We start from the raw sequence: 27794 nt of genomic DNA, 5'->3' as shown, positions 1-27794 counted from the left end.
GGCACTGGTAAATATTTTAGTACACCATTTGGTTCAGAATATTTTTTTTCTTGTTTTCCTCCTCCAAAACCTAGGTGCGTCTTATGGTCAGATGCGTCTTATGGAGCGAAAAATACGGTATATGCTAAACTGACCCCTTTGCAGCAACTGTATGGAGGAAGGTGTTTGTTTAAAATGCATTATATAGATTGGAGCCTTTCAGATGACAGTATTCCCATCTTTTTACTTATAACAATAATTATAAACTGTAATAATAAATTAAACAATGTTTTGCAATGCTAGGGAGTCCAGTGTTTTTCTCTACCTGATATGCCCATGCTACATGAACCAGACCAGCTACTTGTCAACTTTAGCTTGTGTTTTCTGGAGTACCAGCCTGGTGAACGCCCATGAGGACTGCTTAGCTGCACATAACCCTGTGCTGAATATACAAGTAAACGGGCTCCAGTTCTACATGTAATCAGTCATGTGGACAATACCACATAACAATTAGAATCTGAAAATTTGGAGATTGGTTGATGCTAAAATATATCAACCATATAGACTATATAGTCAAGCAAAACATGGTAAATCTGCAGACCTGGGACTCGAATGAAAACAGTATAAACTGCACAAGTCTGATTTATTCTAGAAAATAATGCCAAGTACCTGGTCCAGCAAAGTTTCTCAGAGGGTCATCCCCCATCACCCAGCCATTGTGAGCCATGAAGTAGCATGCTTTGTCTTGCTGGTGCATTAGTGGTTCCTCCTCTTCCAAAGACATTTTTCCAAACGGGAAAGTGAAGTATCTGCAAACAATAAAAATATGTGTTTCCATATCTACTATATACCTTTCCCTAAATAATCTCAGTCCATTCACATTAGAAAAATCTAATGTATCAAAATGGGGGCCTGATTTCCCAATGGAAGATATAGTAGGCAAGCTATTAACCTCCCTGGCGGTATGATTCTTTCCGAAAAAACATGCTGAAAGCGGTACCATTATTTGCAAGGAAATTTGGCGTTTTATATTGTAGGTCTGTAATTTTTAGAAATAACTCACTTAAATCTGACCAAACAAGCTTCTAATAGGCATCCCGGGTATGACATTTTTTTAAAAACAAAATTATAAATTATAATATAATAAATAATTATAAATAATTATAACAAATAATAATATAATTATAATACAAATTATTCAATAATGTAATCAAATTAAAATCACTGAAATTTGCTCAGTTGCAGAATTGTTGCTGTCATTATTTTTTTTTTTTTATGACGAATTTCCCCACAAATCGCTATCGCACAATTCTGCAAGTGATTATAATTTATTATCGCTGTTTTTTAGCTGATCTAAAACTATTTTTGACATAAAGGGACACTTTTGGTTGCTATGGACAATCTACAGTTTGCAGGGAGAAAGAAACGTTTTTATTATATAAAATGACATGCATGACACTGGGCAGACCACTAGGGACAAGGGGGGTGTGTTTTTTTTACATACAGTACTGTAATCTATAAGATTACAGTATACTGTATGTAAGGTGTTTGTTTACGTTTTTGAATTTGGCGCCGTTCTCCGTCCCCGTGCGTCGTAACGTCACAGGGAACGGAGATCGGCGTCACACGGAGGCACTATGTGAATCGAGCGAGGAGGTCCCGCTCGCTCACACAGCGCGGTGGCATCGCTGGATCCAGGGACAAGGTAAGTAAAAAGTGCCTGTGGATCTAGCGAGGCAAGCCCGAGACTGACTCAGGGTTTCCGATCGTAGCAGGAAAATCTAACCCCGAGTCAGTCTCGGGAAGACCGCCAGGCAGGTTAATTGAATATTGTACTATACACAGGGTCATTACCAATGAATCCTGGAGGGAAACACAGGGAGTTGATTTACTATAACTGGGGGCTTTCGGGGCTTTCACATTGGAGAGACAGCAGCAGCTCTTTCAAGGCGCTTTGCAGGCGCTATTTTTAGCGTTATAGTGCCTGCAAAGAGCCTCAGTGTGAAAGGGGTCTAATTGTGGGGAACAGGTTGCAGTGCCCAATGTCCCTTGTCCTGTTCCCCAATCTTAACATTCTGGAGACAAAAAAATAATTATATAGCAGATATTTCGCCTTGGATTCAGATCCATTGCAATGAATATTTAGCTACTGGGAACGAAGACCGCAACCATCATCTCTCCCATGTGCTATGCATAGTGGTATCAGAAATAATATAATAGTATGACGACATATAGTGGGGTTGATTTACTAGGAGTGCATAGAAACCATCAGCTTCCAGTTATTTTTATTTTTATTTTATTTTTTATCAAATATTGATCGAACAAGCTGAAGTTAGAAGTTGATTGGCTACCATGCACAGCTGCACCAGATTTTGCACTCTTCAATTTTAGTAAATCAACCCCCAAATGTGTAATTTTACATTTTGCACTTTTTCTGTACTCTCTCATAAAAATTAGCATTGACTGAAAACATACTGGGCTAGATTCAGCAAGAATTTACGCCGGCGTATCTATTGATACGCCGCGTAAATTCAAAGCTGCGCCGGCGGATCTTCTTTCTGTATTCAGAAAGCAAGATATGCCGAAATTAGGCTAAGATCCCACTGGCGTAAGTCTTTTACGCCGTCGTATCTTAGTTGCATATTTAGGCTGGCCGCTAGGTGGCGCTTCCATCGATTTCGGCGTAGAATATGCAAATGAGCTGGATACGCCGATTCAGAAACGTACGTGCGCCCGGCGGATTTTTTTACGTCGTTTGCGTAAGGCTTTTTCCGGCGTAACGTTGCTCTTGCTATATGAGGCATAGCCAATGTTAAGTATGGACGTCGGGCCAGCGGCGAATTTTGCGTTGTTTATGTCGTTTGCGCAAGTCGTTCGCGAATAGGGCTTTGCGTAAATTACGTCCACGTCGAAAGCATTGATTATTTGCGACGTGATTAGGAGCATGCGCACTGGGATACGTTCACGGACGGCGCATGCGCCGTTCGTGAGAAACGTCATTTACGTGGGGTCATGTTTTATTTACATAAAACACGCCCACCTCTTCAGAATTTGAATTTGGCGCGCTTACGCCGGCAGATGTACGCTACGTCGCCGTAACTTAGGGCGCAGGTTCTTTGTGAATCCAGCCCCAGCCTCACTAAGTTACGGCGGCGTAGCGTATCTGAGATACGCTACGCCCGCACAAACTTACGGCGGGCTTTATGAATCTAGCCCACTGTGTTTTACAGCTACTTTATTTGCTACAAATTTTAACAAAGAAAAAGAAAATACAAGGAAATAAAAGCTTTGTTCTAAAAAAAAAAATATTCTGTCATGAAATAAAAGCAAATACTGTAAGGCATACACCACTTTTAAGTACACAATGGGGTTTATTTACCATCGCTGGCAGGTACAAAATCAGGCTCACTTCTGCATATAAACCAATGAGCTTCTAACTCCAGCTTATTCAATTAAGCCTAGTAATAAAACTTGAAAGCTCATTGGCTTATATGCAGAAGTGAGCCTGATTTTGCACTCTCCAGCGATAGTAAATAAACCCCATTGTGTACTTAAAAGTGGTGTATGCCTGTACAGTATTTGCTTTTATTTCATGACAGAATCCCCGCTGAGCCGGCGGATGACAGGGCGGTCCCTGCACACTGCAGGGACTGCCCTGTCAGGTCTCCGCTCTCCTCTATGGGGGGATCGGATGAACACGGACCGTCTGTCAGTGTTCACCCGATCCAATCCGCAGACCGATGGAAAAATAGGGTTTTCCTCTGTCTGCAAAATCGGATGATTGCGGGAGCGGGTGACAGAGGATGTTCATCCGCTGACACCCACAATCTCATAGGGACCAATGTATGTCCCTTTTTCATCCGTACACGGATGGATGAAAAAGCGGACATACGGTCCGCCAGTGTAAAGGAGCCCTTACTCAATTTTTGTTGAGAAAAAAATAAAATATTCCCCTCTGGGTGATCTATGTACATTGGAAAGAGTTTAACAAACTTTATTTTAGATTCCCACCTTTTGTTATTCTGAAGAAATAGCTGTTTGTCTGTGTCCATGTGCAAAGTTAGTCTGTATGGGAGTTTTATAATTATCAGACAGCTGCTGCACGTGCAGGGCTCTAATGAGGAGCGATGCTGGGTCTGTATCCCTTTAGACATGATTTTAACATTCAATTACAATTTGACACAAAGCATTGTATATATATTATTATTCTTTTATTTGCTAATTTTGTTTTCCCACGAAAGTGAAGTTACCCATTAAAGAACTATTTACCTGGTGACTATAGGATCCTTCTTTGTTATGGCTCCAAGCTTTGGGCCATTATTTGCAAGACGATCATAAGTCATGGTGCCCAAAAGGCAGTTTACGGCCTAAATAAAGAAAATATATTACTGAGATATTGCAGTATACGGCATGCAAATTCTGTGCCCGATTCATCAAGCTGTGATATGTGATACTGAATACCAACAGTGTTATTTGGCAATATCATCAAATGTCATAATATTACTAGATTCTTCAAAGAAGTATACAGAGATAGTGCAGAGGACTAAGGTCTGCTGCCGGTGTTCTATCGAGAAGTGCTCAACATCGAATAGTGCCGCTCCGGCGCAGGACGGAGCCGCACTCCAGCCGAGCTTTCCGATCAGCTGGAGTGACGTGACCAGGATGCAAGCGCACATCGTAGGAGGTATCTCTTGATGGGAGATACCATTTCACGGGCACAATTGAAACCTATACAAACAGCGGGGGGAAACCGTAGTTCTCACATTGTGCCTCGCTATTGCGGGGTGGCTTTACAGTGTGCTGATGGTACGGTCTCCCCGCTGTATGTACAGGTTTAAATTGTGGCTGTGGCTTTTATTTTTATTTTGAGTTACCAAATTCCTAGCCCTTAATAACACCAGGACTGTACAGAACCCTGAGGTACCTACCTGCACTTTATACTTAGGCTAAGGCTAGAGTTCCTGTGCGATTGGTTGGATGGACTTGCATACAAACGATCAGATAAACCAACGTAACAGATATATTGCCCAACAGTTGGTGAGCATGAACAGCCAACTTTTGTTGTCGTTAATTCAGCCAATAATTGTCTGATGGAGCATACACATGGTCGGATTATCCGACACAACACGTCCGTCAGACAATTATGGCCATAAAGTTGGATTATGTGTACGGCTTAAGTATACCCTTAAGTATACCCCTTAAGTATACCCAAATCTACTCCCACCTCCATTTTAAACCTATTCTTTCTACCCTGTTATGGAAAAATCTGTATACTTACCTATGCTGAGTGGCGCTCCTTCTACGGCTCCTTCCCTCATGGAAGCCAGTGACACTACCTGACACTTCTGGGTATGGGGGAACATGTGACCTCCTTCCCTGTGACAGTGCTCGAGCATAACTGTGAATCACTAGGCCTGAGCACTGTGATATGGCCCAAAGAGCAGGGTCACCACTCTCTTGAGGCATGACATTGGTGGTTTCAAAGCCAACTGCACCAGAGGGAACAGTCAATTCGCCCTTTAGTGTGTCTTTAATTTAAAATACTGCATTTAATTTGGAAATATTTCCTTGTTGCTAATTTTTGTTTTGTTGTCCTTCTACAAGAAGCAGATATTTATATAATTTTACAGTCTCAATACCAAACTGACATTGTATAAAATAAAATAGAAACAGCTAAAATGAATTCATACTGGAAAGAAAAGGAATCCAGTGATTAAATGGTTGAAGGATGTTAATTATACCTGTTCATGGTGGAAGTTAACCTGTTTGTGCTTCTCGGCATTAAGTTCTTCAAGCCTCTTGCGGAACCAATTACAGCATTCCTCAATGGCAGCAGGCCCATTACTGCAGGGGTAAACAAAGTACACCAATTCAGTACAATGAAAGATACAATTTAAGCACACTGCGGGGAATTCATAAAGGGCGTTCTAAACATTCTTTAGAATTCCATCAGGACGCAACACCAAAAGTGTCAGTGCTTACACCTCATTCATGTACAGTATCTATCACATGCAGGCATATGAATCTATCAGTGCCTACACTGGACACTCCTTCCATCCCCAATCACTGATCCCATCACACTGACAGACGAATGGCTGAGCAGTTTTGTACTAGGGGTGGGCAGAGCCTGGTAGGGAACTGAGAGATTAGTTCCTCATCGGGTTTGTTTTACTTTTGATTGCCAGAGCACAGTAGAGGATCAATAGCCGCTAATCTTTTCAATAGAGGCTTTTGAATCTGCCACCTACCATGCGCTGTCAATCAAAAGTAAAGCAGACCCGACCCTCCGACCCAGTGGCAAATCATTTTGCCAAATATGGGCATTGACATTTTTGGTTATGACATCATTGGGGAATCCCCAGATTGACAGCTGAATAGGGCGGAAAATACAGCGCAAGTTGTCAAATACAAGAGCTTCCCAGCACAGGCACAGCCCACTTTGAGTACTGGCATACCTACAGAGCTCAGAGCTGGTCTTGACTACTGCCAGGTTCCTGACAACTGGCAGTAATTCTTTAGGAATTTGACACTTCCATAGATTATGTTTCTACCATATTTTTTACTAAAACCCATAGAATGGCAAAAATGGAAGTTGCCATTGCTGACTTCATGCTAGTTGCCTGACTATCGGGCTATAAACTTTTGGCTTTGCTACTCACTGAGCACCTGACCCTGAACTATTCAGATAAGGAGTTCTCAATACTCTTCCATTTCACTTGCTGTACACTTTTCTGGGTGACTGATTGAGAACCTATTCTCAGATCAGCAATGATGACCTCCAAATTTCTCATAGGCACAGTGACGAGAAGTGGACTTGGAGAAACCAGCCTGTCTCTTACCTGTGTGGTATGAATGTGCTGAGGGCTGTTTCCATATCCACTGTAGAACCAAACCGCCTAAATTGTGGGTCCTGAATGATCACTAGGTTCTTTGGGTCTGCTTTTGATCCTTTCTTCTGGGCACCTAAAACATACAACGTCAAACACCTTTAAGAATGATCACTGACTGGAATGTGTGACTACATAATCTGTGAGCCCCCCAAATAATATTGAGGGGTGACATTCATTTAATAACTGTGCATTTAATATAAACACATACTTTCATTTTAGCTAGTATGATGGAAAATAGATTTCATCTATTCGTTACTTTCTCACCAACAACTATACTAACTAGTATTACTAATATTTATTGAACAAACTATAACAAAACCCAATCCACAGTTTTATTGCAGCGATGTATAGTGTAAAAATGTTAGCACCACACCTATCTTACTAATATTCTATCATGTAATGAAGTTGTGGCTCGTAAGGCTTTTTTTCAAGGGGCGGACTCTGCCAGTAGATCTTCCTGCTCAGCGGGTGATCTGCTGAGTAGGCAGATGACAGGTCCATGTCCGTTCCACTCATACAGAGATCCACCAGACACACAAGGAACGGATCCACCTGTTCTTGGCAGATAGGATCAGATTGGATGTCGCTGGGTGTAAACGGACACATGGAATTCCGTTACACACTGTCAGACCAAATTCCGACCGTCCAAAATGCGGTGACGTAAAACACTACGACGAGCCGAGAAAAATTAAGTTCAATGCTTCCGAGCATGCGTCGACTTGATTCTGAGCATGCATGTTTTTTTCTCCGTGGGAGTTCCACACAGACAATCGGAATTTCCGATAGGATTTTTTTCCATCGGAAAAAAATAAAACATGTTCTATTTCTAAACTCCTGATGGGGCCCACACACGGTCGGAATATCCGATGAAAAAATTCCATCAGACTTTTTTAATCGGAAATTCTGATCGTGTGTACAAGGCATTAGAGAACTGGAACTAGCTACTGCTGAATTATATTAGTAAACTTCAAAGTGGTAGAAAACTCTGATTTTTAAATTGTACCTACAGGTAAGCATACACTAAGGCCTCGTACACACGGCCGAGTTTCTCGGCAAAAACCAGCAAGAAGCTTGCTGGGTTTTTTTTTTTTGCAGAGGAAACCGGTCGTGTGTACACTTTTCAACAAGGAAACCGCCAAGGATCTCGTCGGGCCAAAAAGAAAGCATGTCTTCTTTTTCCCCGACGGCAATGGGAAAAGTTGGCTCGCCGAGATCCTCGGTGGCTTCACAAGAAACTCGACGAGCAAAACGATGTGTTTTGCCCGTCGAGTTTCTCGGCCGTGTGTACGAGGCCTAAGGGAGTTAGTTACGAAAGGCAAATCCACTTTGCACTACAAGTGCAAACTACAAGTGCAAAGTGTACCTGAACGTGCACTTGGAAGTGCAGTCACTGTAGATCCGAGGTGGACATGCAAGGATAATAAAAAACAGCATTTTAGCTTGCACATGATTGGATGATAAAATCAACAAAAGCTTCCCCTCATTTCATATGTACCCCTTAGATTTACAGCGACTGCACTATCAAGTGCACATTGCACTTGTAGTTTGCACTTGTAGTGCAAAGTGGATTTGCCTTTTGTAAATAACCCCCTAAATCTTACCTGTAAGTACCGTAAATATCTAAACGTGCGCAATTTAGTTGATTTGACATCAGCTCCAGCTGATGATGTCATTGCGCATGCACAGTGCACTCTGCATTCAGGGCACACTTAATGTGCCCTGAATGCAGAAAGCACCTTGTTGTGATCAAGACTCCCTTGAGCATGTGCGGGAATGACGTTATCATGGCCTGGCCATTCTAATGGCTGGAGAGTGTAAACCCAAAAGGAAGGCCAGGTGAAGATGGAAGCGCCAGCCATGGTGATAGAACAGCGCTGGAGGGCAGAGTCTGACAGGTGAGTCTGCCATAATGTGCTAGTATGTGGTGCATAACATAACACGGCAGGGAACCCTACAAGAAAATACTGAGTTTATTACCATGTTAAAGGAGAAGTCCAGCCTGAGATTTTTAGGCTGGGCTTCTCCTATGGGTCACTCCTGTGACACGTTTTCATCAGAGAGCGATCTGAAATCTGCTCTCCACTGATGTCACTGCCATCAGTTGGGGCAGCGCATAATCCTGATTTCCAAGTTGGGATTAGCCAGCTGCCAAGAACAGATGCCCTACAGAAAACCAATGGGTGACATCACTGCAGAGGCATTTTAGTGGTTTTCGGCAATCTCTCCTCTCCCCTGAAGCCGGCTGCTGGGAGATCATGTGACCAGAGCAGAACACTCTGAGGCCTCGTACACACGACTGAGAATCTCGTCGTAAAAGAAGCTTTGTTTTCCTCAACGAGGTTCTTGTCAGGCTTGACGAGAATCTTGACAAGCTTTCCTTGCATACACACTGTCAAGACAAAATCTTGTCGTTCTCAAACGCAGTGACGTACAACACGTACGACGGCACTATAAAGGGGAAGTTCGATTCCACTGGCGCCACCCTTGGGGCTGCTTTTGCTAATTTCGTGTTACCGCGTGTTAGTAAAAGTTTAATGAGAGACGATTCGCGCTTTTCAGTCTGTTACAGCGTGACGAATGTGCTATCTCCATTACGAACACTCCTTTTACCGAAGGTGCGCTCCTGTCTCATACTTTATTCTGAGCATGCGCGGGTTTCTAAGCATTCACACAAACGTGTTTCTCATCGTAAACCAGCCCAACGGGAAACACGATGAGGAAATTGAGACTCCCGACGAGAAAAAAGAGAGCATGTTCTCTTTTTTTCTCGTCGAGATACACAACGGTTTTCTCGAAGAAAAACATACACACGAACATTTTTCTCGCCATCATTTTTCTTGATGGATTTTGCCGAAGAACACGGCTGCGTATACGAGGCCTGAGAATAGGTAAGTATAAGGCAGCCCATACATGAATCAGGTTTTTTTCGGTGAGCCAGAGGGTTGAAACAAAAATGGACTTGATTCCCCCTATTCACAGCTATTTATTCTGATGATGGAAAGATGCTGTCAGAATACACTGATCAGCGCTGCCAGCTACAGCTCTCAGTCCTGATCGAGCAGCAAAAATTCGATAGGGTGGTAGTACAGAAGTCCAATGGTGAATCCATTTCTGTACAACCACCCTGCCAATACATGGATCGAAATTCGGTTGGCGCCTGCTAATCTGGCTACATTTTGATCCATGTATAAACCAGCTTAAGCATTTTTCTTTCACAAAGTAATTAGAATTGGATTTAGAAGGGGGTGGGAGCAGGTTTCGGTATTGTTAGGAAAATTCCACTTTAAATACCTGTGGCCAGCCTAAAAAAATATCTCTTTCATAAGCAAGAGTTTTCAATGTGTTCTGCCTACAATGTACATATAACTGTGTCTCCAGCTCGGAGGGATCTTTCCTGTCTACTTACTACCAGGGATACTGTGTGGCATACCAGAGGCAAGCAGAGTTCTAAATTGTTCCACAGCTTTAGCCACATTGATCTGGTAAAACTCCCATAACTTGAGCTTGGGGTAGATCTCCTCCCATATGATGCCACGAATACTCTGCAGAGAAAAAATAAGAAGGTGTATGTCACATATAGGTCTTTACACATTGGTCTTCTTTTTCTTAGCGAGGTTAATTTACTAAAGGAAAATAGGTTGTTCGCTTTGCAAGGGACGATGCCTCAGAGACTAGTACATTTTTATTTTATTAAGCCCCGTTTCACATTGGTGCGTTTTGACATGTAAAATCGCATGTCAAAACGGCTGCATTTTTACCGGCAATGGCACCTTCCTAAATCGGTGTGACGCCGCATCTGCGGCGCTGCACCGATTTCAAAAAGTAGTTTCTGTACTACTTTTTGCGATTTACATTCGATTTCAATTATGCCCACAATTATGCCCACAGAATTCACTTTTCTTATTGCATATAGACATGCCCACATATGCATCAGCCTAAGCTCCCAGGAGACTCGCCAAGAAGATCACACTTCATCCTGAGCTGACGCAAAGCCATCCTGGTCAGCTGGTCAGTCAAATAAATGGACTCAAAGCTGGTCCTGCCAGCAGTACATTTCCAGTCATACAGCAGGCCACATCAATCACAACACTGTAGTTTATTTCTAACACCCTGGCATCACAAAGTTAGCTTCAAGATACAATTTCATTCATTCTAGAAATGAAATGCTGAACTGGAGAGAACATATCTGATTTAGAAACAAGCAAGGAGCCGAGACTTATGAAAGCTAATGGATCAGTAACCAGTGTAACATCCATATATCACATCCATGTAGCTCCATCTGCTCACGTCAATTCATTTATAACTTCATGCTAGACAGGCCTAAAATCAGTGTACAGAGTTATTGACTGTACTTTCCTTTTGAATTTTTTATGGTTAAAATGTTTTTATTAACATTTAGCCCTGGTTTACACTGATGCGTTTTGACATGTCAAATCGGCGGCATTTGCTGGCAATGGCACCGTCCTAATCGGTGGGACGCCGCATTTGCGGCGCTGCACCGATTTCAAAAAGTCGTTTCTGTACTACTTTTTGTGATTTCGGCCTACGATTTACATCGACATCTGTGCAGAAACCTGCAAAGATGTCTCTGTAATCGCGGCTGAAATCGGGACTGACAAGCGGGAGTGAAATTTCCGCAGCCCAGCATTAACCTGGACTTAGGGGAAGATTAAAGCGGAGCTCCACCCTAAAGTGGAACTTCCGCTCAACAGAACCCTCCCCCCCCTCCGGCTCCGGTGTCACATTTGCCACCTTTCAGGGGGAGGGGGGTGCAGATACCTATACCTATTTGCACCCACTTCCGGGAGTCCACTCTGCTGGGACCTGCGGGTAGTGCGTCACTTCCCACCCCCTACGTTGTGTTCTGGGAAACACACAGCTCTTAGAACACAGCGGGGACCAGTGAGCACGGCGCAGCATGACTCGCTCCGTAGGGAACCGGGCAGTGAAGCCGCAATGCTTCGCTTCCTTGTTCCCTCACCGAAGATGGCGGTGGGGGCAGCAGAGTGACGAGCGATTGCTCGTCTTCTGCTGCCGACGTCGCTGGACTCCAGGACAGGTAAGTGTCCTAATATTAAAAGTCAGCAGCTGCAGTATTTGTAGCTGCTGGCTTTTAAAAAAAAAATTACGCCGGAGCTCCGTTTTAACTAAATTGGAGCACCCAGAATCTGGCGCAGTTGTGCATGGTAGCCAATCACCTTCTAACGTCAGCTTGTTCAATTAAGCTTTGACAATAAGCCCCTGTTCACATCGGCGTGATTTGACAGGTCAAATCGCATGTCAAATCGGAGCCTGTTGCCGGCAATAGAAGCATCCCAATCGGTGCGACACCGACTTTGCATCGCCACACTGATTTCCAAAAGTAGTTCCTGCACTACTTTTAGTGACTTCCGTGTTCAGTGTGAACAAGGGCTAAAACCTGGAAGCTGATTGGTTTCTATGCAGAGCAGCACCAGATTTTGCACTCTCCAGTTTTAGTAAGTCGCCCCATAGAGTCAGTAAACTGTGAAACATAGGGGTTGATTTACTAAAACTGGAGACCGTAAAATCTGGTGCAGCTGCGCATGGTAGCCAATCAGGATGTTAAGACAAGGTCAGATCCTACTGAAGTCTACAAAGCATGAAAGGTCAACTAACTCACATTAAGTTGTTGGTCATTTTGGATGAGTGCTGGAAGCCCCCGTGCAGCATATTTTCCAGCTGCGACTTTACAGGTAAGGTGCCATAATGCTCTGTCCAGTAACCAGGCTGGTTTGAGGTGAGGAGAATTAACCAGGTTGTACCCACACTCTGGGTGATCATGAATCCATTTGCTATTGGCAGCTGTAAAATATAAATTACATACAATAAAAAAAAAATACATTACACCAAGGCACCATTATAGTGCAGCACAACAGCATCAACAAACATACTGTATTGGAAAAATATTTAGTGTTACAATATTATGATATTATACGTAACTTTACAATGCTTATATATGGGCCACGTATAATTCTCAGCTAAATGTCTTAAAATTACAGAACAAGTCTTGTTAAATGTGACTCACTACTACCAGCAATAGCTTATCCAATGTTTTACAATGAGATGTAGATCTAACGGGCAGGGCCCTCTGATTCCTACTGTGTATTGTATTTGTACTGTCTAACCTCAAGTTGTAAAGTGCTGTGTAAACTGTTGGTACTATATCAATTCTGTATAATAATAATAATAATAATGTATATAATAATTATGTGGAGGTATCACGCGGTCACTTTAACCTCCCTGGCGGTATGATTCTTTCAGAAAAAAGATGCTGAAAGCGGTACCATTATTTGCAAGGAAATTTGGCGTGGGAAATGATGACACACATTTCCCAGGAGCATTAGAGGGAGATGATGTCAGAATCCTAGGTGCTTTCAAAGGCAGATTTCGTGGGACCGCATAGCAACAGGCATTTTACCTTTTTAGGTCTAATGAGCACAATAATGAAAAAAAAATTTGGGATGGAAACTCCACTTTAAGCCTTGTACACTAGGGCTGCACGATTCTGGTCAAAATGAGAATCACGATTCTTTTGCTTAGACAAAAGATCACGATTCTCTCACGATTCTCAAAAATGTAATGCCAGAACTCCCCCCCAAAAAAAATAATAATAAATAAACCTGTGATTTATCTGAAAATATGAATATATAAAAAAAGAGACCAGTGATATGTCTATAATGTTAAAGATCATATAACTCCTATGAAAAAAGCAGAATAAAACTTTGATTCTGATTTTTTCATAGGAGTTATATGGTCTTTAACATTATACACATATCACTGGTCTCTTTTTTTATAGATCAGAAGCAGTACTGCAAGCAACCATTGGGTGGCGCATGCATACACACAGTTGTACAGAACTGTGAGAAGGTTTAATACATCAGAAGCAGTACCGCCGGCAACCACTGGGTGGCGCATGGATACAAACTACTGTTGTGAGAGAAGCTCAGGCATCTATCCAGCGGCGCAGGCTGCTGACGTCGGTTTCGATGTCGGCGGCATTTGCGTTCCACACTGGTTACGTGGACGGCGGTGACATGTAGGAGAATCGTCGGTCATTCTGAGGGGAGATCGCGGAGGAGGAGAATCGAAATCGCGATTCTCTCCGCGATTAATCGTGCAGGTCTATTGTACACACGATCGGATATCTGATGGAATCTAATCCGACTGATTTTTTCGTCAGATATCCGATGAAGCGGACTTTCATCAGTCTTGCCTACACACCATCAGTCAAAAATCTGACCTTGCCAACACGCGGTGACGTAAAACACTACGACGTGCTGAGAAAAATGAAGTTCAATGCTTCCGAGCATGCGTCGACTTGATTCTGAGCATGCGTGGATTTTTGACTGATGGGCTTCCACACAGACGATGGTTTTTTTCTATCGTTTTTTTTATCCATAGGAAAAATTAAAAAAAATCTTTTCACCGATCGAAAACAAACCGATGGGGCCCACACACGATCGGTTTGTCCGAAGAAAATCGGACAAACAGATCGTGTGTACAGGGCTTTAGTCTTTATTTAAAATTACAAAAACAAGCTTGCACAATAATACGACAGTCTTAATTAGATTGCATTATAATTAAGGTAAGCCATAGAAATGCTATAACTAACAATCTGTCCCTGCTATAACTATATTAAGAAACACAATATCCAAGCCATGAAGTAGATTTACCAGATAAGGTCTGGCAGATTCTCAAGAGATGGAAATTCTGCTAAGAGGGATAGGTGCCCACATTTTTACATATGACTGTATATACAGTACACGAGTTCTCACCTGTATGGTTATATACAACATCGGTGATGCAAAGCATATCCCACTCTGTTCTCATCTTGTGCACTAATTTTCCAACATCATTCCATGTGTATTTCTTCCCTGGCCTGGAGAAATCAGGATTCAGCTCCAATTGGTTAGCCAAAGAATAACAAGATCGTGATTTACCCAGAGTCTGGAGGGGGGTAAAGTGCACCATGTTGTAACCTAGAAAATGAAATAAAATATAATAAAAAATGATAAATAAAAAGTTTAAGCACTTTATTTTTTATTATAAATGAACACATTTTATTCTGTGATTTGTACCATTTATAAAAACACTGAGGAGAGGTTCAAACTTGTGTGGCTCTGCGAGACACATTTTGCGTGGGCACAGCAGCCTATTCATTTGACTGGGTTGCTGTACCTCCTTGAAAAAGCAAGGAAAAGGTCCTTGCACCTTTTCTGAAAATGAGGCCCGCACGGAAACTGCAAGTGCAGTGTGGTTCCCAGAGCGGGGAAACCATGCTGCAGTTTATATTGCGTGGGGGTGCCATTAGGATAAATGGCACTCCATGCATCTCCAAAACTGGTGGGCATTTTTGCCTGGGGGTGGTTATGGGTGCAGGAACAGGTGCGGTACCACAGCAGCAACCACTCACACAAGTGTGAACCTAGCCTAAAATGATGTATTTAATCGAAAACATGATAAAGTTATTTACAAATAGAATAAAAGCACTTCTCTTTATTTTGGTTATGTTTTTTAATGCAACGCTACAAAAACAAGCAAAAGCCTCATGAAAGCAACAATAATCACAAAACACTGTGCCATCCAAATAAAAATTCAAACAATGATTTTCATATCTTCACAAATGCTTCATAAACCTTTCCTATGGTCAGAAGTCAGCTTAGACCTAAACGGCCAGAATAGACAAGCCAGCTTGTGGAGTGAACTCCAGTAGTCACTACTGTAGTGACCTACACAAACGTAAAACGTGGCACACTGGGGTTGATTTACTAAAGGCAAATAGACTGTGCAAACTCACTTTGCAAAATGCAGTTGCTCCAGGACTTAGCAAATAAGGAAAGCTTCACTTTGAAAAGAATACCCAATCACGTGCAAGGAAAATAAAAAATAAACTGTATTTTTGCTTGCACATGATTGGATGATGGAAGTCAGCAGAGCTTCTGCTTATTTACTAAGCTCTGGAGCAACTGCAAAGTCCACAGTCTAGGCTTTTATGAAGTTGAGTTTGGGAGCTTTGGCAAAAAACAAACAAAAGCTCCTAAACTCAAGATTAGGAGCTGCCAGTGTAGGCTACTGTAGATAAAGCCTAAGGCTCCATTCACATCTCCGCGACAAGCAACGCCGGGACTTTTTTTCAGGCGACAGGCGTACGGCGTCTATGAGATGTGAACCATCTCCATAGACAGCAACGGGAATTTCCCCCTCTAGCGGCACAAGCGTCCGGCGTTGGGCGTTTTGTCGTCTAGATGTGAATGGAGACTTAAGCCTCGTACACACTGACGGTTTTACCGATGGGAAAACTGCGAGGAGAGCTTTTGGCCGGGAATCCCGGCTGTGTGTATGCTCCTCGCAGTTTTTCAGATGGGAAAACTGCCCAAAAAACGCCGGACAAAAAAAGAGAACCATCTATTATTTGCCTGGCGTTTTTTGGCAGTTTTCCTATGGAGCATACACACGGCCGGGATTCCCGACCAAAGCTCCATCACAGCTTTCCTGTCGGGAAAACCCTTGTGTAGGGGGAAAGGCTGACCAAGCAGGTTCTCGGCTTTCCCCTCGGGATTTCCGGCGGGAACTTTTCCCGTCGAAAATCCTGCACGTGTGTACGGGGCTAAAGGCTGCATTCACACCTGTGCGTTTTGAAAAATGTGGTGCAGTTCTGCCGTGATTTATCACGCGCCAAACCATATCGCATGAAGCTTGTCACCCAAAAAAGATCTGAAGCTTTTTTCAGGCGACAATCTCTGCAGAACCGTACTGCATTTTCAGGTGCCATTAAAATTCCCCCTGTGATTCCAAACGTCCAGGTGTGAATGCAGCCTAAAGGTTTTCAGTTATCACCAAGATTAGGCCTAGAATGCAGTTAATACGGTGGTGTGGCAATCAGGCAGGGCATAAAGAGAACAGGTCTGGATCTTTACAGGAAAAAACAAAATACTATACCAATCACAATGACCAATCACAAGCTTAGATACTACTGTGTAAAGCTGGCAATATGCTTAGCAAATTTCAGCCAGTCCCTTAAGAACCAGATGAAATCCTTTGATCTGAAAACTGAAGGAGTTTGGCAGAAAATTGCTGGCCCAACAGTGGCTGCAGTCAATCAGCTCCATCTACTACGCAGTATTCTGACAGCTGCAGGCGCTGGCTGTCACAATACAATATCTGGCTGGGAGATTTGTCCTTCCAAAACTTTTAGCATGGATGGGGGGGAATCAATACATTTCTATCCCACAGGGCTGAACAACAGAAATCAAACTGTGTATGGCCAGCTTAAGCATTCAATTCTATTTTACAGGTTATGATATGCTTATCATTATTGTTGTATGTCCTATATTTTTGTTTTGCTTTTTTTTGGAGTGCAGGCACATTTGGAGAAAATGATCTGCATTCAATACCCCTCCTACCAATATTTTGAAGAGCACATGAAGTGCACTGCAACTAGTACCTCCGTTTTGTCATGTTGTCTTAAAATGCAATGTCATTTCATGCGGTTTTTTTTTTCAGCACAGCTAATAACTATCCTTGAGGGCCTTTGAACATTATACATACAGAGTGTCCAGGAGGTCCTCTAGGCATGTAGGTGGCACAGTCCTGTCACAGCAAGGTCCCTTGGTGCCCCTGCCCTTTTGCCACCCTTGACTGATAAACCAGTAAAATTAATAATAGAGCCATTGTCTTCAAAGCAGAAACAGTCTTTCTGTCACTGGGAAAACAAGACAATGGCTTATTGATCAGCAGAACTGTAATACCTGACTCTTTGGCAACTTTCAGCCTGTCCTCCCATTCATAAAATGGCCCCAGGCATTTTGCAAGAAAGGTCTGAAGGGTGATACAATCCAAAGGGAGAATCCGGCTATCAGCTCCAATTCTCAAAACTGGATCCACTACAATGTAACCTTCTCCGCTCGTCTGTCCACTGCAAAAGAAACAGCACACAATATATGGTTAATCTTTTTACAAGAATCAATCAACAGACACAATATAATATACAGAAACCTAATGGGGCTAGAATTACTGAAACTGGAGAGTGCAAAAACTGGTGCAGCTGTGTATGGTAGTTTCTAACTTCAGCTTGTTTAATTAGGCCCCTTCCACATGGGGTGGGCTCCATTGGAGTTTGCATGCGCAGAGGGAAATCTCTCTGCTGATCTCGCTGAGCAGATGTCTGCTCTGCTTAGGCAGAGTGGACACAGACCACTCTCTTATATGGGTGGTCAGATGTAAACCGACCACCTGTCCATGAACACCCTACCCCCATCCAGATGTCGGCCACTCCATAGAGGAAACTCGAGGGTCCGGCTGAAAAACTAACAGGTGGACCAGATTGGTCCCCTAGTTGGAAAGGGGCCTTAGTCTTTGACAAAAGGAACTGGAAGCGGATTGGTTCCCATGCACAGCTGCACAAGATTTTGCACTCTCCAGCTTCACTTCCTGGTTACTTGCTGCGGATGCGCTAGTCACGCTGCGTGTCCTCATGAGGTGATCTATGCCCGGAAGTTGGAGCAAATACCTGTATTACACAGGTATCTGCTCCCCCCCTGAGGGGTCCAAAAAGTGAAAGTTCCATTTTTCGGTGGACTCCACTTTAACCTCCCTGGCGGTATGATTCTTTCAGAAAAAACATGCTAAAAGCGGTACCATTATTTGCAAGGAAATTTGGCGTTTTATATTGTAGGTCTGTAATTTTTAGAAATAACTCACTTGAATCTGACCAAACAAGATTCTAATAGGCATCCCGTGTATTACATTTTTTTAAAAACAAAATTATAAATTATAATATAATAAATAATTATAAATAATTATAACAAATAATAATATAATTATAATAAAAATTATTCAATAATGTAATCAAATCAAAATCACTGAAATTTGCTCAGTTGCAGAATTGTCGCTGTCATTACTTTTATTTTTTTATGACGAATTTCCCCACAAATCGCTATCGCACAATTCTGCAAGTGATTATAATATATTATCGCTGTTTTTTAGCTGATCTAAAACTATTTTTGACATAAAGGGACACTTTTGGTTGCTATGGACAATCTACAGTTTGCAGGGAGAAAAAAAGGTTTTTATTATATAAAATGACATGCAGGACACTGGGCAGACCACTAGGGACAGGGGGGGTGTGTTTTTTTTACATACAGTACTGTAATCTATAAGATTACAGTATACTGTGTGTATAGTGTTTGTTTACGTTTTTGAATTTGGCGCCGTTCTCCGTCCCCGTGCGTCGTAACGTCGCAGGGAACGGAGATCGGCGTCACACGGAGGCACTATGTGAATCGAGCGAGGTCCCGCTCGCTCACACAGCGCGGTGGCATCGCTGGATCCAGGGACAAGGTAAGTAAAAAGTGCCTGTGGATCTAGCGAGGCAAGCCCGAGACTGACTCGGGGTTACCGATAGTAGCAAGAAAATCTAACCCCGTGTCAGTCTCGGGAATACCGCCAGGGGGGTTAAGCACCATATAGCCATATGGTGTGACTAAATCCCCATATTTTTTTTTAAATGTTAAGGTGTCCTAAATAACCTTGCAGGAGTTAAATGTAATTTTTGCATGTGTGCGCTGTAATACTTTGTTCTGTTTTTAGGTTATATGGCTGCACCATCTTTAATGCATCCTTTAGGGTGTGCCCCCCTAATCTTCGTCAACCACAATGTTGCCGAAATTACTAGTTAAACAAATAAAAAGCCATAAATCTATCCCCTATTTCGTAGACGTGATAACTTTTGCACAAACCAATCACTATACGCTTATTGGGACTTTTTTACCAAAAATATGTAATAGAATACATATTGGCCTAAACTGAGGAATAAATATTTTTTTTACATTTTTTTTACTGTTTTATAGCAGAAAGTAAAAAGTGTTATTTTTTTCTAAATTTTTCGCTCTTTTATTGTTTATAGCGCAAAAAATAAAAACCGCAGAGGTGATCAAATATCACCAAAAGAAAGCTCTATTTGTGGGGAAAAAAAGGACGCCAATTTTGTTTGGGTACAACGTTGCACGACCGCAAAAAATGGCCTGGTCAGGAAGTGGCTAAATTCTTCCGGGGCTGAGGTGGTTAAATGCTGTACATTGGAAATATCAGACATTTCCTGCTTCTGTGACACACCAGGAAGTGAAAGAAAATCTACTGAATACAATCACAGCAGGAAAAGAAGGTTGCCAGTCCTGAAATTTAACATTTTGGATGAAATTTCATTTTAGTTCCCTGGGATTTCTCAAAAGTATGAGATTTTATATGGAATATAAGTAATTCTAGCATGCAAAGAGTGTTTGATAACAACTATTCAGTAAATATGTATCTGCATGGCGACTCACCAAAGGAAATCAGAGACGATAAGAAATGAATCAAGGGAGTGGCCAACAAATATTTGTTTGGCTGATTAAACTCTAATAATACATTTTAAACAAGTGACCTTTAATAAAACTTCTTATAGTTTGGCTTTAAATAATAAAAAAAAATGATGTAACTTCAGGAGTGGAAGAACTAAAAAAATGTACAGTATAAATTTCTGTCACTTACTCGTGATCAAAGCGATACTGAAATGAGCCAGCGATCTGGAGATCTAGTTTGCAGTACTTGTCCGAATCTTCTTCCCGGCCATGTGGGTTGTGCCACTGTAATGGATGGAAAGTCTTCCGGTCATAGGTGCCATTGGGTGGTGGATAATTCGTATGTACTGTGACATTCTTCCCTTGCAGAGTTGGACCCAATCTAAATTGTAGCTCAAAGCCTAGAATAAGAAAAGACGGTAAAGCTTACTGACCTTATAGAAGACACAGCACAGCGAACTTGGACTGAATCATAAATGTACAAAACAGCTGACCCTTCATATTGAACAACATGGGGTCTATTTATACAAAAAATTGGCGAATGTGAGAAGCGTTCGCCAACCCTTGACCATATTTTACTTAAAGTGGAAGTTCCACAAAAAAAAATATATTTCACCAAAAACCTAAAAAAAAAAAAAAAAAAAAAAAAAAAAATGTTTACTCACCCTAAATAGCTGTTGCTATGCGTAAGTGCCAAATCTGCCTCTTCATAGTCTGCAGTGGATTCTCTTCCTCCTCCTACACTGGGCGTCTTCTTGTCAATTCTGGAAACTGTGTGTGTCCCAGAAAGCAGCCGGCCCATTCACAAAGCGCCGCGCTGCTCGCGCATGCGCAGTAGGAAACGGGCAGTGAAGCCGTACGGCTTCACTGCCTGTTTCCCTTACTGTGGATGGCAGCGCTTGGAGCTGCCAGGATCGAGGATCGGCCTCGGCGGGGGCTGACATCGCTGGCGGCTAGGACAGGTAAGTGTCCTTATTAAAAGTCAGCAGCTCCAGTGTTAGTAGCTGCTGACTTTTATTTTATTTTATTTTTAATGGAACCTCCTCTTTAATATAGTGATTTCCTATGTAGCCATAATGCAGATTTTTTTCTAAAATACCTCAATCAGAAAAAATTAGGGCTGTTACTGATTACAAATTTCGTGTTCGATTATTCGATTTTTTTTTTTAATTGATTAGTCGACTAATTTTGATTAATTATAACGCACATACAGATCTATCGCCCTCTCGTCTATCACGAACGAGAGAGTGATCGTGATAGGCGGAACACTGAACACCGTGTTTTCTGGGAAACCGAGTGTTCCGCCTATCAAGGAACAGCACAAGGAGGAGCGCAATTTTTTTAAACTGCACGGCCGCCGTCTATGTCACAGACTCGGGTACACAGATCGGATTCTGCAATGGGCACGGTGAGGTCAGGCTGCAATGGGCACGGTGCGGTCAGGCTGTAATGGGCACGGTGAAGTCAGGCTGCAATGGGCACGGTGAGATCAGGCTGCAAATGGGCACGGTGAGGTCAGGCTGCAATGGGCACGGTGAGGTCAGGCTGCAAATGGGCATTGTTGACCCTTATTTCCGCTTACAGTAGCTGCTGCATTCTCACCCTCGGCTTATACTCGAGTCAATAAGTTTTCCCATTTTTTTGTGGTAAAATTAGGTCCTTGGCTTATACTCGAGTACATACGGTAATTTGTTAAATTATTTGTTTTGGTGTCTTTGTATCTGTGAATTGCATCAGTTGTCATCGACGTGTGGTGAAAGTTTCATGCCAATAGCACCTTTAGGTCTCGTACACACGATCGAGAAACTCAACGGGCGAAACACATCGTTTTGCTTGTCGAGTTCCTTGTGAAGCCGTTGAGAAACTCGACAAGCCAATTTTCTCCATTCCCATCAAGGAAATAGAGAGCATGTTCTCTTTTTGGCTCGTTGAGTTTCTCGACAGTTTCCTCGACAAAAATGTACACACGACCGGTTTCCTCGGCAAAAAAATATCTCCCGGCAAGATTCTTGCTGGTTTTTGCCGAGAAATTCGGTCGTGTGTACGAGGCCTTAGAAATATATTTACCTAGAAAAATGGTGAAGTATTAAATACTAATTTTGCCCGAGGTATTTTTAATGGGAACTTTTCAAGTAATCCTCACCTGATGAGTCTCCCAAATAATAATAAAAAAAAAAAAGTATTTTATATATATATATATATATATATATATATATATATATATATATATATCTGTAAAAATGTATAAGATTTCTCTTATCCTAAAAGCATAACTGGACAGCAAATGACTTTCATTTAATATAAGTAGATGGACACTGAAAGGTCACCTCCAGGCCCCATTCCAGCCTGCTCACTGCACTGTCTGCTAATATTAGCTCGTCCTGCAAGGATATATGCCACCGGTGTCCTGTTTCTGAGGGCGATGACACCAGGAATATTTGTCTTAAATTAACTTGGCCTTTCACCATTCAGGAGATGTCGGCAGCGTAAAAAGCCTTACATAAGGTCAGGCGAACCCCATGCTTCATATATTACTTTAGTCTTACACTCAGGACACGTGAACGTCACACAACAATGTAATATTGTAATGCCTCGTACACGCGACCATTTTTCTCAGCAGGAAAAAAAACCAACGTTTTTCGCAACGCAATTCCTCTCCAGCCTGACTTGCATACACTTGTTCATGCAAAAAAATGTTCGACCAAAGCACTGTGACGTACAACACGAACGACGGGACTATAAAGGGGAAGTTAAAATAGCCCTACTCTTTTGGCTGCATACTTGATTCTGAGCATGCACATTTTTTTTCCCCTCGGAAAAGCATACACACGACCGTTTTTTGCGACGAGAAAAAAACTGACTGGAAACACGACGAGCAAAAAAAAGAGAGCTGGTTTAAATTTTTTGCGGGCAGTTTTTTCGTCGATAAACTGCTAGGTAGCATACACACGATCGGTTTTCACGTCCAATATAAAAAATGGCAGTTCTCTCGTCGTGAAAAGCGGTCATGTGTACGAGGCATAAGACATCTGTCACTAATTTAGTAATATAAATAAATAAACACATTTAGTAATATAAATTTATTAAGCAATCAAACAATGTATGCCCCTAAATATGTTTTAAAATTAAATAAAATATAGCAATCTGTAGCACTGTCCATAAGGTACAGAAAATACCAGTTTTACATTCTAGAAGATTTTCACCCTAAATTTGCACTTAAGTAAAAAGCAAATAGCTAAAAAAAACATGTTCAGGTAGAGGAAGAATGAAGAAGATGCAGGGTTTGAATCATTGGCCCCATTCAGTAAGGCATTGGCAAGTTATCTTCATTGGATGTAGTTCTCACTAGACTCCGGAAGTTGGACAAAGTATAGAATCTTGGCAGCCAAGGTGTCACAAATACCTACAAGCTGGCACAGTATGCTGGAATTACAAACAATCAATGGTGGCCAGTGGTCAATGCACGATTCAGATGCAAAATAAGCATTCCAATGAACAATGTTCCCATTAGGCAAATTAGCACATTAGTGTCTATAGAGAGGGTAGGACTTATGCAAGTGCCAATTTGTCTCAAAGGCCTCGTACATGGGCAAGAATCTCGTCAGGAAAAAAACGTTGTTATTCCCGACGAGATTCTTGGCAAGAATCTCTTGCCGCCCGAGTGTACACACTGACCTTTTCAAAAGAACCGCGGTTCTCTTGAAAGGGAAGAACGCGGTGACGTCATCGCGTACGACGAGCATGCGCTCGTCGCATTCGATGCCGTCGCCGCCATCTTGCTTCACCCTACCTATACCGTGGAAGCTACCACGCATGCGTCAAAGTCATTTTGAGCATGCGCGGGTTTACACGGCGACAGTTAAGTATACACACTCTTGGGTTTCTCGTCGAGAAACAAGAATCTCAACGAGGAAATAAATAACAGGTTCTCTATTTTTCTCGTCGAGATTCTGGCCAGATTTCCCGACGCGAAACCTGAAAGCCTCGTACACACGAACTGTTTTCTCGGCAAGAAAGCTCTGCCAGCAGTTTTCTTGCTGGTTCTTGCCAAGAAAACTGGTCATGTGTATGAGGCCTTAGAAAACAATAATGTTTTTTTGGGAAAACACATCCTAGACCAGCCTTTCTTAACTATGGTTCCTTTATAGCAGGGATATGCAATTAGCGGACCTCCAGCTGTTTTTAGATTTACAAGTTCCATGAGGCATAGCAAGACTGAGGCCCCGTACACACGACCAGTTTCCTCGGCAGAATTCAGCTTCCGACCGAGTTTCTGGCTGAATTCTGCCGAGAAACCCGGCCGTGTGTACAATTTCGCCGAGGAAGCCGACGAGGAGCTCGACGAGGAAATAGAGAACATGTTCTCTATTTCCTCGTTGTTCTATGGGAGTTCTCGGCCTGCCGAGCTCCTCGGCGGCTTCAGGGCTGAACTGGCCGAGGAACTCGATGTGTTTGGCACGTCGAGTTCCTCGGCCGTGTGTACGGGGCCTCAAGCCTCGTACACAAGAAACTTGCTTGGAGATTTTTTTTGCCGAGGAAACCGGTCGTGTGTACATTTTTGTTGAGGAAACTGTCGAGAAACTCGACGAGCCAAAAAGAGAGCAAGTTCTCTATTTCCTCGACGGGAATGGAGAAACTTGCCTTGTCGAGTTCCTCGACAGCCTAACAAGGAACTCGACGAGGAAAACGATGTGTTTCGCCTGCCGAGTTCCTCGGTTGTGTGTACGAGGCCTGACAGCCACAAGCATGACACCCAGAGGCAGAGGCATGATAGGACATGTAGTTTTGAAACAGCTGGAGGTCTGCTAATTGCAAATCCCTTTATAGGTTATCAGCGTTCCTTAGGTTGGCAATATACAGTGCAAATTTCTTTCCTATACCCACGGGTTGCAGAAAATAAATGTGCTTGATTCCCACATCAACACAGACAGTGTTGATGCAGGAATCCCTCCTGCTGAGCCCTTGTCTTGTCCTGGTAGGGGGGCGGGAGAAGCTGTCCATAGTGGGAGAAGACAGTGATTATTGCAAGTGGCTATAACAGCAGCTAGTGACAATCGCAAGCAAATTCCGGCAGGCTGGTTGTACCCAAGTTGATTGTTTAACTTGGTACATTCAGCCTGCCCAAACACGGTTCTAATCTCAGCCGCTTCCTGCTGAACCGGCCTGCCTTAAGCCAAGGTGGTGGAGGGAGTTTCCGACTTACCACAAAAATAAGAATCATTCTTCTCTCGGATCATCACACTAATGTACTGTAAGCTGTAACCATAATAATTATTAAGAGGTGCACCTTGCTGTAAAGGCCAGTTATAGGTTGGGGTTGTAGCCATTTTTTTTGTACAGTTGGTTGAGTATCATGGGAGCTAATCCCCTTGGGAGAGCGCTTCCCAGAGGGGGTTAGCTGTTGCGGGGAGGAGCCGAGACAGCTTCCAAGGGACCCCAAAATACCAGGATCGGGGCCACTCTGTGCAAAACAAACTGCACACTGGAGGTAAGTATGATATGTTTGTTGTTAAAAAAATACCTTTACAACCCCTTTAAGCTTTGACAATAAAACCTGGAAGCTGATTAGTTTCTATGCAGAGGAGCACCAGATTTGGCACTCTCCAATCTTAGTAAGGCAGGCCATACATGGGTCAAATTTCGAAAGAATTTTCTTTCGAAAATATTATCTAAGAATTTTCGTTCTGATTTCGCACCATTAGTGGGCTACAGCAACAGCCGGTTTTCGTGTGACCATCGAGTTTCAGTAATCGGACATGCTGGAAATTTTTTGAGAGACAAACGATTTTCTAATCAATGATGCGAGAAATGTAATAAAAAAAAAGAAATGCGCATGTGCAAGAAAGGAAAATTCCCAGGAAAAAAAGAAGATTCCTAGCTGCGAATTTTTTTCTGTAGCATCATGAGGTTATATTGAAGGCTTGGTTGGTTGAATTTCGAAATCAATGGTGGCACCATTGATTTACAAAATGCACAAATTTTCTTATTTTCAAAAGAAAATTCTTTCGAAATTCGACCATGTATGGCCAGCCTAAGTCAATTCCAATCAAATTTGTCTCTTGAGTGCATGAATGTGATTGTAGAAGTGTATGGGACTAAACTGAATACTTCTCTACAATGTATCAATTGTGTCACAAGGGCACTTTCACACTCATGCGTTTTGCCCTACTAAAAGTCCAAGAAAAACACAATAAAAAAATATTCCCTTTAAATTATATGGGACTCTTCACACCAATGTGCTGCGGTATGTTTTCAAAATGTCCTGCATGTTGCATCTTTGGTGCCCGGTTTAAACAGTACACCAAAAACGTACCTTCCATTTAAATCAATAGAAAGACGAAACATGAATTTCTCTTAAACGTGCACCGTTTAGGAGATATTCACCCTAAACCACCCAGCCTCTGATGCCAGCGGCGCATGCGCTCTAATGGCCAGGTTTATCGTGTCGGAACTTCAGAGCTTCTTGCTGGAACCAAGGGCTTTCGTGTGCATGCGCAGATGTGAGGTCACCGTGGCTCCCTGTGCTGTCAGAGGAGAGAAGACAGATTGTGTGTTTCTACAAAGTAGAAACAGCGATCTGTCATCTCTCCTAAATAGTCCCATCCCCCCACAGTTAAAACACACACATAGGGAACACAGTTAACCCCTTGATCACCCCCTAGTGTTAACCCCTTCCCTGTCAGTGACATTTACATAGTAATCAGTGCATTTTTATAGCACTGATTGCTCTGTAAATGTCAACGGTCCCAAAAAATGTGTCAAATCGTGTCCGACCTGTCCTGAAATTTCACTGAAAGTGCACTTGGATGTGCAAAAGCTGTAAATCTAAAGCCCCATACACACTACCAGTTTTCCTGCAGGTTTTTCTCTTCATGTTTACCAAAACCATCAAATATGAGGTCAAACCTTAAGGCCCCATACACACGATAGAATCCATCCGCAGATAAATCCCAGCAAATGGGTTTCTGCGGATAGATCCTATGGTGTGTACACGCCAGCGGATCTGTTTCCGCGGAGAAATCTCCTCTGGGATGGATTCCAGCAGATCGGATATTTGCTGACATGCACAACAAATCCATCTGCTGGAATCCATTCCAACGGATGGATCCGCTCGTCTGTACAGACTTACCGGAATCCATCCGTCCAAAGGGATTCCCCGCACGCGTCGTAATGATTTGACGCATGCGTGGAATTCCTTATATGACAGCGTCGCGCCCGTCGCCGCGTCATAATAGCGGCGACGGCGCGACACGTCATCGCCAGAGGATTTCAGCGCGGATTTCAATGCGATGGTGTGTACACGCCATCGCATAGAAATCTTCTGAAATCCTCGAGAGGATTTATCCGCGGAAACGGTCCGCTGGACCGTATCTGCGGATAAATCCTCTCGTGTGTATGGGGCCTAAGAGTTTCAATTCGTATGCAATCAGGCAGGCCCTTGCACTACATGGTTTTGGTAAATCTGTAGAGAAAAACCTGCAGGAAAACTGATAGTGTGTATGGGACTTAAGGGGTAGATCTGAAATGAGGGGAATCTCTGCTGATTTTATCATCCAATCATGTGAAA

At 42.6% G+C, this 27794-nt stretch overlaps 1 protein-coding gene across 6 annotated transcripts in view; it reads right to left on the bottom strand.

Annotated features, from left to right (window-relative positions):
- AGL (amylo-alpha-1, 6-glucosidase, 4-alpha-glucanotransferase) overlaps positions 1-27794 on the bottom strand; it is a 148507-nt gene that overhangs the window by 66480 nt on the left and 54233 nt on the right. For 4 of the 6 annotated variants that reach the window (XM_040360178.1, XM_040360177.1, XM_040360175.1 and 1 more), the window contains exons 3-11: positions 20418-20628; positions 17639-17805; positions 14666-14869; positions 12511-12692; positions 10276-10411; positions 6819-6942; positions 5721-5823; positions 4249-4346; positions 649-788 (exon numbers count right to left, since the gene is read on the bottom strand). In XM_040360178.1, coding sequence (XP_040216112.1) covers positions 649-788; positions 4249-4346; positions 5721-5823; positions 6819-6942; positions 10276-10411; positions 12511-12692; positions 14666-14869; positions 17639-17805; positions 20418-20628 — 1365 coding nt within the window. The remainder of the gene's footprint in view (positions 1-648; positions 789-4248; positions 4347-5720; positions 5824-6818; positions 6943-10275; positions 10412-12510; positions 12693-14665; positions 14870-17638; positions 17806-20417; positions 20629-27794) is intronic. The other 2 variants (XM_040360179.1, XM_040360180.1) reach the window with 1 other exon arrangement.

Source organism: Rana temporaria, chromosome 7 (genome assembly GCF_905171775.1).
Source record: "Rana temporaria chromosome 7, aRanTem1.1, whole genome shotgun sequence".
NCBI lineage: Eukaryota > Metazoa > Chordata > Amphibia > Anura > Ranidae > Rana > Rana temporaria.
This window is presented reverse-complemented; position numbering and strand designations above follow the sequence as displayed.